Here is a 12,145-nt window from a genome sequence, read left to right as displayed (position 1 = left end):
CTTAGTCATATCATCACCAGAACTTAACCTAACGCTATCGTTCTATCAATCTATAACAAACATATCCCATTTTACCCGTAACCTAACCGTATTCTTCCATCAATCTCTCTTATCCATATCACTCCGGTATGTAACCTAACCTTAACGTTTCATAAACGTATTTTACTCCTATGGTTACATTTCGTTTTGTGCATCCTCCTCGTATCCTATCTCAAACATATCCTTGAACAAATCGTACGGTAATTATTATCATACAATTCACACATTATAAAATATACATAGCATATAAGAAGCATATCGATCCACAGACAATTCACACACATCAATATGTATGACACGTGCAAAACCACGGGGCACGTGTCAACATCAAATATAACCATGCCTATAGTAAGATTAGATGAATTGTTGCAATAATTTAAATTGTCATAATTTTATATGAATTATAGAAAAAGAATATAACCAAATGAATGGATTAAATTAAAAGTTAAGAATATAATTGTTTACTAAATCGAAGACAAGTAAATAAGAAAAAGACCAAATAGAAATGGAAATACAGAATACATGTGAAAATAATTAAGAAGAGAGAAGATTGAGGAAATATAATAGCCAATAATAATAATAATAATAATAATAATAATAAAAATAAATAAACAAATAAAAATAATAATAATTCATAATTAAATAACTAAAAAGATTACTTAAAAATAAAAATAAAAATAAAATTTACCCACCTCTCTCCACTAACCTCTCGTAACAATAGCAATTCATCCAAAAATAAACAGAAAAAAAGGTCAAATTTGAGAAAAAGTAAAATGATGTTTCAAAAAGGATATGAAGCAGTCTAGAGAGATTTTGGTATGTTATTACGGTAAAATCCTAGATTTACTGTTGATTATAAGAAATCAATTTATGACCAATTCATGTAATAATCCGATCTCATATTCAATTAATTAGATTTTTTTTTTTTTTTTTTGTTAGCATTGGAAGTTATAGGAAATAAGAATCAATAAAATTTTTATTGTAAGATAGTAGCCAAACAATCGATTAAAATTGTCGAACAATATCTATTTACAGAATGAAAATAAATATAGAAGTAGAGGAATATGTTATTTACAGAATTGAAAAAGGAAAATAATTAGAAGGGAAGATTTGTTGAACAAAATTTAAAAATAAAACCGTAGAAGCAGAAAATATCATAATTTTAACTATCTAAATTAGAGAAATAATTTGATAGAGTTCAAACTTGAAACTGATGTCATGAACTCACATAGGTTGACTTGGATTTCAAAGGACAGAATCGAACTTTTATTAAGGATATATACGTGACAACGACTTAAGCTAACTAGGTAAGTGGCTCACCTATCGTAGGTTACGCGTTAATTGTCATATGTTGGTACGTGTCCGTGGATTTGCACGTGTCATTAAATTGTATGCTAGTTTAATGTGCTTAAGTACTAACTCACGTGAACGTGACTGTATGCTATGTATGCTGCTTTGTTTGAGGTGATATGTTATGCATGTGACGATATGTGGTCCTTGAATGATTGTGGCATGATTGTATCGAATATGTGAATGTAAACAGCATGAATTGTATGACATGAAACACGGTAAATTGTCTAGAATCACAACCTCGATAGGAATATTTAGGAAATGTGAATTGAAAATGAGAATGACATGAAGCATGGAACGTGATAGGGGGTATGATCATTAATGATAAATGTGGAAGTAGGGGACCTTATGTATAATAGCCCAAAAATAAATAAAGAAATAAACCAATAAAAATAATTATAAAAAGTAGTTAAAATAAATAAACAAAAAAAACAACATTTCCCCACTTCTCTTCACTAACCTCTCATCTATCTCCCTCAACCCATCCTTACCCCCAGAAAATAACATCTATTGCAAGAAATCAGTCATATTTACTTGAGGAAAAAAAAGAAAATGGTCTTTACCCAGTTAAGATTTACGGGAGCGGAAAAAACAATAATCATCAATTTTACTTGAGGAAAAAAAAAAAAAGAATGACCTTTACCGAGTTAAGATTGGCTGGAGATTTACAAGAAGATAGATATGATCAATAAGGTATATATTAAATCTTCATTTTTTTTAGAAATCACAACCAGTTAGATCTTCATTAAATTATTACAATGGTCTACCTTTGAGTTAGAAACTAAATGTCAATCATTTATAAGATTCTAGTAAATCACGTCAGATTAGTAATATTAGATTAAATTTTTGTCAGTAGACAAATGAATAGATTAAAGATAGAATGCCAAGAAAACTTATGAGTAGGAAACTCTGAGATAAGGAAATAGGAAACACTGGGATAAAGAAAGATTTGAAAACAGAGATCCACCCGAAATTTGGAATACATAAGAATACAATTAAAAGGCAACAAATAAAAAAAATTTGGGAATTAAAAACCACAAACTAAATATAGAGGGAAAGGTAAATACATAAGGTAAATACAGAGAGTAGTAAAGCCTATAATAACTTGAAATAGGTGTATCTACTTTATTATACAACAGTAACTATGAAAAATAAGATGGTTAATAAAAATATAATTATAAATATATAACATTTCAAGACTTTTAATAATGGACCAATGTAAATTTGAGAAATAATGTTGTAGAGTTCAAACTCGAAACTAATGTCATGGGCTCATATAAATTGACCCGGATTTCAAAGGATGGAATCGAACTTTCATTAAAGATATATTCGTGACAACAACTTAAGCTAGCCAGTTAAGTGGCTCACTCGTCGTAGGTTACGCGTTATTTGTTGTATGTTGGTGCATGCCCGTGGATTTGCATGTGGCATTAAATTGTATGCTAGATTATTGTGCTTAAGTATGTAGTCATGTGAACATGAATGTATGCTATGTATGCTGTTTAGTTTGATGTGATGTATAATGCATGTGACGATATGATGTTCTTGATTGGTTATGGCATGATTGTATGGAATGTTTGAATGTAAACAACATAAATTGTATGACATGAAACACGGTAAACTATCTGGAATCATAACCCCGATAGGAATTTGTAAGAAATGTAAATTGAAAATGAGAATGACATGAAGCATGAAACGTGACAGGAGGGTTATGTTCATTAATGATAAATGTAGAAGTAGGGGGACCTCATGCATTATAAATGTAGAAGTAGCGGGACCTCATGCATTATGTGTGTTCATGCATCTAGGGGATACCCCTATCCCATCACGAGGGTACGGACGCGTACATCCAATGACAAGACAACGATCGTTATACTTTGCATTGCGCTGTCGTGACGGTTACTAGTTTTAACGGGTCCTGGCATAAGGGGCTTCTAGAGTATGCCCACCAGATAAGGAAAGTGACCCAGCGGTGTGCGAACTAGCTGGTGAGCCCATACTCGCACGTATGGGCTGTGTGTAGAATATATGGTACAAGTCCACGATTACCCGTTATGATAGCACCGTAGGGAAAACGAAACGAAACGAAAGATAGGTCCCATCATTTCATTGCATGTGATTGTTGCATAACCCCGATAGGGGTCATTTACCGAGTATTTCTTTAAATACTCAAGTCATGTGCTATTACATTTTTCAGGTTAAGGCAACGCATTCCTGTACGGCTGACGATGGCATGACAATTTGAGACCATGGCACATGCATAGGGTGGTGGTATTTATTTTCTTAGACTTAGCTAGAACTTAGGCTAGAATAGGATGTTTTTAACTTAAACTCTTATTCATTTTATTTAGTCTTTTGTTGTGTCACTTTAAAGATGTTTTCGAATCACACAAGTCTATGGCTGTGTTTTTTAAGATAAAGGTTATGTTTAATGAAATTTTAATGAAGTCTTCCGCATTCAATGTTTATGGTACGTATACAGTAGCGACCTTAAAGGAAGTAGAAAATTTTGGGTCTTTACGGTTGGTATCAGAGCTCTAAGTTATAGATTTTGTAGACTAGCCTATGATGTAGGCTTGACATGTTCCATTGTCCCACCGTTGGTGCCCCGTCTCCGTCAGGTATGTCTTGAGTAAGATAAGAAAATGAAATGTAGTTGATTGTGTAGGTTGTTATTGCTTGGTCATTATAAAATATAACTCATAATTGGACTTTTACTCTATTGATTGTATTATAATTTATTGCATTCAGGTTAGTTTAATTCTATATTTATTATAATTTAGAATACATTATGTTTTACCTTGTATGGAATGTGAATGTAAATGGTTGTATTGATGATGTTTAGATTTATTGAGATTGTTGTTGTGAATGAGTAGCTATCGTTTTAGTAAGCTACTAAATGTTAGTGTATGCATGAAAATGATTTTGCTAAGCCTTGAGGGGAAACTCGAAAGGGAAAGCCCAAAGAGGATCTGGGTCGTTACATTACGACTATATAAAATATATTCCAATAGTATCCGATCGAATTCGCAGTTAGATCATTAATAATAAACGAAACGAATACATACATTTTTTTTTTTTTTTTTGTAGGATTCAACTATAACCCGATAGTTCACAACGTGGTGATAGTGGACGAGGGGGGTTATAGAAGCTGCATAGCTCCAAGAGGCGCCAAAGTGTTCAATTCAGGCAAGGATGAGATCATGCTCTCAACAGGACACAGCTTCTTCATATGCGCCACGCTAGGCCACTGCCAAGGTGGAATGAAAATTGCTATCAATTCCCTCTAGTTCTCAACCCCCCCGTCTTGATTACACGTCGATCTCAATGTAAATATTCTAAGTCGTAATTTTATAAAGATACTGATATAACGATGATTTGGAACATTGTGGAAATAAAATAATTGATAATAATTAAGCGTGGTATATGTATCTTATTATTATTATTTCTCTTTGTTTATTTATTTAATTTTTATAAATATGTTTAAATTAAATTTATAATGGATAACACTACAAGAAAAATAATTAGGATAATAATTTTAATGTACTAAATTGTTCTATTTTTATATATAAATAAAAAATAGTATATTTACTTAAATTATACTACTAATAACTTATATCAATCTAATGCAATATTTATTAAAACTATTATTTATAATAAAATAAGTTAAATTCATTTATTAAATAATTTAATACAACTACATAAGTATTTAATTTTTGATAGTGATGCAAATTTAAAATAAAAATATTATTTAATGATTTAAAACCAATTAATTTAATACGGTTCAAATTTCACAAATTTCATATAGAAAGACATAATTAATATGAATATTATTTATTGCGATAGAATTATTAGGGATCCTGTTTTAGAATTTAGAATCAATGATGGATTGTATAATTATGTTTTTTTTTCTTTTTCTAGTTTTAATATTTAGAAATCGCATTTGAAATTTTTTATAATTATTTAAATATATATTCTAAACATTAATTAGGATGGTGACTTAAAAGAAAATCATTGTCATAATGCATCATGATATTTAAAGCATGTATTTCATCTTGATATGGAATAACGTCATATTAAGAAATTTCATAATCTTACATCTTATATCGTCATGTTGTCATGCATCGTCATCATCATATAATATCATCATAGAACATCATATAATATCATATGACATTATCATATAACTCAATCATGTCATCATAAGTCATACATTATACATCATCATCCTATAATATAGTCACAATGTCGTAAATATAAAGCATAAATGACACATGCAAAGGCCACGAGGTACGTGTCGTCATGCATCGAGGTACAGGCCATGAGGTATTTGGAGTTTTGAGGAACTTTAGTAGATAATATCTCCCTCTGATTCTTGACCAAAATCAGAAGTCTGCAATGTGAGAACTAATGTATAATAAGACACATCTACGTGAAGGTATGTCTAGATTACTATACTATGTCTCTTTTTATGATATGTTTATGCAGGTGGTATTTATGCTGTTATATAGAGACGATCAGGGGTTCGTCAACAAATTCCTAATTGTGAACTTGCTTCGATTGCAAAGGGTGAAAATATTATAGAATTAGTTGTGATTTGCATGTACTGTATGGGAATACTTTCAATGCTTTAATTTTCCACAATTCGGGTAAAGATGACATTAAATCAATGCTTTAATTTCATATTCAAAATTAATTTTCACCGATCTCAGTTGACTTACAATCATATTGAATTCCTTTATATGATAAGCAATAGATCCACCTTCACATATTTGTAAATTTAACAATCTTCGCATAAAATACACCTTGTTCATAGTCGACAATTTTTGGTATATACTTGATAGTACCTTCAACAAATGATGATGTTGAACGCCACATTTTTGGATAGCGTCAACTAGATCAACCCTGAGGCTGGCCGATCCTTGAGCTTCTACTACTCCGTGTTCATGGTATCCGAATTCACCTCCTACAGGGGTTCATGAAGATCTTTCTGGTAGAGATAATCTTCAATCTATATCATCCAAAAACCGAAAAAGGATCCATCAAACTTCTTAATTCCAACATTTGAGTTTTCGATCTTCATAGATCATGATGAATCTTGCCTAAATTTGGTACCAGTTCTTAGGATCACACAATAACACACACGATCTAGATGAGCACAAAGAACAAGAGAGAGAAAATGAAAAGAGGAATATTGACTAAAGATTTATATGGATGACTTAAGTATAGAGAAAGCAGAAAGTATATTTTAAAAGCACTACTAAGATTGTATATACTTGGTTCAGTTTACTATAACTTTACCATATATAATTTATCTATAGCCTTTTATTATATATAGTTTTTTCACTATATATATATATATATAACCATTTGCATTATATGTACGTAGAACGGTTGAATGAGCTATAAATAAGCAACAGGCTCCATAACCCTACACTTATGTTATGGAGCCTACTACGGAGATGTCACCTAAACTCTACTAGAGAATGTGAGAATAATGTCTATATAATAGTATGATGACAATTATGGGTTGAAAAGACGTCAATGTTGCATTTTGAGAGCCACTAAGGTGGTTTAAGAGTATCAATGAGGCGTTACGATCATGGTCAAAGCAGTTTGAGACTTTCAGGATATGTCTTAAATTTAAGAATGATTTGAGCAAAAGATGGCCATGATTACAAATGTAGAATTTGTCTCTAAATCAACTAAAAGTTCCATGGTAATCTTCCCTATACCCTTACATAAATATATTTCATAGCTCAATATAAATTTTATTTTATTTTATTTTATTTTTGTAGAATAATAGCCCATTTCAAAATGTTTCAAAGGTATTTTCGTAGTTAAGGCTCTAAGACCCTTTATTTAAAGTTGGATTTAGTATTCCAAATTCTATTACATGTAATGATATCAACTGTGCCTCTGCAATACCAATTAAGTGTACCCTCTTTCTACCACAAGAATCTTTTAAAATGGGATTGTGAGGATATATAGGTAAAGGGGTCTGTTGTTGGACATTTAGCAAGGTTTAGAGGATGTGACTTGAAAGTCCAAGTAATACATGAAACTCATTAAACCATTAATCTAGTTAAAGAAAGAAATCAAGTTATCTTGATCTAGTTAAAAAAAGAAATCAAGTTATCTTGAAGGACGTAAAAAAATGGTTGGAATTAAGGTTGGGTTAAATATTTGATATTTTTCCAACATTAGTATCCACATGAATGTAGAATCATTCAAGCTCGACATGATTAATCTTGCTTTCTTTAGCCAATGACTAAGTTTATTTGCAATTCTATGTAGTTTAGGTTGCATGTAGAATCATTCAAGCTCGACATGATCAATCTTGCTTGTGGAGTGATTCGAATCTCAAACAAGTATATGAGATATTTGATCAATAAAAATCATTCAAGCTAAACATGATCGATCTTGTTGTGGAGTGATTCGAATCTCAAACAATGTTCTTGCCTTGAGATATTCGATCAACAAGGTAATCCAAATCTTACTCCTCTTGTAGTGGTTCCTTATCTTATCAGTTATGATTCCAGACAGTTTACCGTATTTCATGTCATACAATTCATGTTGTCTACATTCAAACATTTCATACAATCATGCCATAACCATTCAAGAACAACATATTGTTACATGCATTACACATCACATCAGACTAAATAGCATACATAACATACATTCACGTTCACATGACTATGTACTTAAGCATAATAATCTAGAATACAATGTATCATATCATAAACAAGTCATAACGTAAACACTTCATACTCATATCGTTCTCTAACTTACCATAGCCTTAACGTTCTTATACCTATCACAGACATATCATTACGTAACGTACCTTAGTCATATCATCACAAGAACGTATCCTAATGCTATCGTTCTATCAATCTATCACAAACCTATCCCTTTCTACCCATAACCTAACCGTATTCTTTCATCAATCTCTCCTATCCATAGCACTCCGGTATGTAACCTAACCTTAACATTTCATGAACATATCTTACTCCTATCGTTACATTTCGTTTTGTGCATTCTTCTCGTATCCTATCTCAAACATATCCTTGAGCACATCGTACCATAATTATTATCATACAATCCACATATTATAACATAACATAACATAACATATAGGAAGCATATCGATCCATAGACAATTCACACATATCAATATATATGACACGTGCAGAACCACGTGGCACGTGTCAACATCAAATATAATCATGTCGATAGTAAGGTCACTTACTTGGCTCGCTTAAGTCGTTGTCACAAATATATCTTTAATGAAAGTTCGATTCCGTCCTTTGAAATCCGAGTCAACCTATATGAGCTCATGACATCAATTTCAAGTTTGAACTCTATAAAATTATTTATTCTGATATTTTCTGTTACACAAAATTTGAAGGAGTTCACTGTCCTTTGATATTTACTGTTTTATTGTTAAATATTGTTCAACAAATCTTTCCTCAATCTCCCTCTCCCTAATTATTTTCATTCTCTGTTTTTCAATTATGAAAACAGATATTACTGACCAATTTTAAGTCATGGCTACATTTTTTTAGTTTATAGATCTGACAACTAAAATTTTATTGAATCTAACCTTATAACGGTATAACTTAAAATGCTAACAAAAATCTAATCAATTGTATATAGGATCTGATTATTACAGACGTGTTAAGATATGAAAGAATATTTGATCTTAAATTAATTTCTTATAACCATAACTATAAAGGAAAAGGAAATCTGAGATAGGATTTTACGGTAATAACTGACAAAAATCTCTACAATCTGCTTATGTTGAAAGCTATTNTTGGCAGCCACAAAATGGCTCCAAGTTTGGTCTAACATGAAGAGATGATAAAGCCATCGAAGTGGGTCCAACCCTCACCAAAGAGGAAATTCAATCTTCAATAACCTACCTTCCCACATACATGCATGGGAATTCATGGGCCCATTTTTTTTTTTTTTTTTTTTTTTTTTTTTTTTTTGCAAGTTTGCATAAGGATGGGTAAGGAGAGATAATGGTTGGAAGGGATAGGTTAGTGGAGAGAGGTGGGGAAATTTTTTTTTTAAAATTTTAATTAATTAATTAAATTATTATTATTATTTTAACTTTTTTTTATATAAAGTTTTTTTTTTTATTTGTTTATTTCTTTATTTATTTTTGGGCTATTACAAGTGAATTTCATCTTACACGGCACGTCCCAGCCATTTACCCAGTCTTACCCTTGAAATGAGAGGCCTATTGAGTTGGCGAACTTGAGTCACTCTCACCCATGCAAATCTAAGGATAATTCAAAATAAACAAGAGTTCATGGTTAGCTCAGGATTAAGATCGAATTACCTAGGTCATCGAATGAAAAAAAAATAAGTCTCAACAGTAAACGACATTATAAAGTGAGAGTGATTTTCATCATGGTCCGATCTTATGCAATACTCATTGCATAGGACGCCCCCACTCACATGTCTCCACATGTACAATTTAGTGATCACATTGTTTATATCATATACAAAAGTGGGCCACATCCATAGTGTCCCCAGAATAATGTACTCAGCTTTATCCTTATACTATAGATCATTTTGACTATATACTTGAACTTGATCAACTCTTATGTCTCTACATATAGTTCAAGTAATTATATTATAACCAGAGTGCTCTTAGTTTATTGGATTTAGATTAATGATTGTAAAGTTTACTTTATTTAATAACAATCTTGATTGAATAAACAACCATAATAACTTTATTAAAAATAGAAATGTTTTTGTTTACAAACTATGAGTTTTAGGACATAAAACCCAACCTCCTTAGACAGAGGTTGTCAGGTTCATGTCTTGTACCATAAATCCTAGGGGTGAAGTGTCTTAGGGAACAAAATGAGAACAAGTACCAGAATTAAGGATAAGAACCAAGAGCAAGACTAAGGACAAGGAAAAGAATAAGGACAAGAATTAAGAACTACAAATAAGAGCTAGAATGTGGATCAAGATACAAATTTTGAGAAAATAACCTAGAATCTCAAAACTAAAGTCCTTATATAAGAACCAAAGTTAAGAACTCAAAACCAAGGTCTTTGGGCTGAACTATTTTTTGAACGGTATGGCACCCTAGAGGAGGTGAATAGGCTTTAACAAAAAAATTATTTAAATGTGATTAATTCTTCTAATTATGATTTTTTTTTTTTAATGAATAGAATATAATAATTAATACAATAAAAAAGTTCAATAAATAACAATAAAAGTTATAAAAAAAAAAACATAGAACATGCAATAAATCTTAATAACACTTTCGAAATTAAATAGGAAAGAGTTAGAAAATATAAGACTATAGTTTTATAGTGGTTCGGTCAAACTCGACCTACTCCACTCTCCAGGCGCCTCTTGAGAATTTGAATAAACCTTTCTCAACTCTTTACTCAGATCAGAGCCCAACCGCTACACTGCTCTTTTTACGAGTTCAAGAGCAAACTCAATCCCTTCCACGGCTCAGAATCAAATCGGTACATCGCTCTTTTTACGAGTTCAAGAGCAAACTCAATCCCTTCCACGACTCAGGATCAAATCGGTACACCGCTCTTTTTACGAGTTCAAGAGCAAACTCAATTCTCTCTACAGCTCAGGATCAAACTGGTACACAACTATTTCCTCACTGAGAATGTTTGATTAATCCACCACACCTAAATGGTGTGAAAATTATCTTATTTATAATCAAATAAATTACAAGGATATAAAAAGAGTAATAAATGGAAATAACAATAAATGGAAAGATACCTATGGTAAGAAGGCAAATATTTAGATATTTGTATATAATAAAATATCAAATATGATATATATGGTAAACTATAATTTAGTATTAAATATCCTTAACGCCCACCGCAAGCTGAAGCCGGATTTGAACAAACGCGAAGCTTGGATCTGAAAAATTCAAAGAGAGGTTGAGAAACACTTTTCGTGAAGCTGTCAATAACCTAGTTTGGAGGAGATGTAGAGAAACACTTTCTTGACCTTCGAGAACTGTAGAGGGATCGTCACTCAGCGACGATGCTGCCTTGACTTCGGCGAGAATATGTCTAACTCATGAAGAGGGATCGTCGCTCAGCAACGATGCTGCCTTGGCTCCGGTGAGAATATGTCAACCAAGAAGTAGAAGGAGAAACCTAGAGCAAGGGACAAAGACAATGTTGAAGCCAAAAGAGTCGTCATAGTGGGCAAAAGAGTCAATTTTGGCGAGAAGGGCAGCGGCGACTTGGTTGACGAAGAGGCTAGTGCGGCGCCCAGATTCCAAAGGTAAATCTCTGCAGAAGGTCGATGGGTTTATTGAGATTCTGTATATTTTCGAAAAGAACATTGATGAGGATCATGAGATTAGGGTTTTTGGGAAGGATGAAGGGTTGATTGGGAAGAAAATGAGAGAGGCTATGTTGGCTAAGGGAAAACCGATTGGGTTGGAAAAGGTGAGGTTGTATGTACAGAGTATGGCGAAAGGTGATTTGGAGGACAATAGGGTGGAGCCGAAGAGTAATCAATCGACTCCACCTGCGGCAGCCATGACGACTGTCCCTGCGGCATCAAAGCGAGCAATGGTGATGGAGAAGAATAGTAGAGGATTCATAAACCATTGAAAAGAAAAGATCGAGATTGTTAAACCGAAAAGGGCTCTGATACCATGAAAATGTTTGATTAATCCACCATGTGAAAATTATCTTATTTATAATCAAATAAAATAAGAAAAGAGTAACAAAATGAAAGATTT

General features: G+C 32.2%; 1 protein-coding gene across 1 annotated transcript in view; it reads left to right on the top strand.

The window, feature by feature from the left end:
* Positions 1 to 4,694, top strand: part of LOC111480712 (basic blue protein-like) — a 117,596-nt gene extending 112,902 nt beyond the window's left edge. Inside the window, exon 2 of the mRNA XM_023125887.1 lies at positions 4,480 to 4,694. Coding sequence (XP_022981655.1) covers positions 4,480 to 4,679 — 200 coding nt within the window. The 3' untranslated portion in view covers positions 4,680 to 4,694. The remainder of the gene's footprint in view (positions 1 to 4,479) is intronic.
* Positions 4,695 to 12,145: the final 7,451 nt, after the last annotated feature.

The sequence above is a fragment of the Cucurbita maxima genome, unplaced genomic scaffold (assembly GCF_002738345.1).
Source record: "Cucurbita maxima cultivar Rimu unplaced genomic scaffold, Cmax_1.0 Cma_Scf00006, whole genome shotgun sequence".
NCBI classification, from domain to species: Eukaryota; Viridiplantae; Streptophyta; class Magnoliopsida; order Cucurbitales; family Cucurbitaceae; genus Cucurbita; species Cucurbita maxima.
This window is presented reverse-complemented; position numbering and strand designations above follow the sequence as displayed.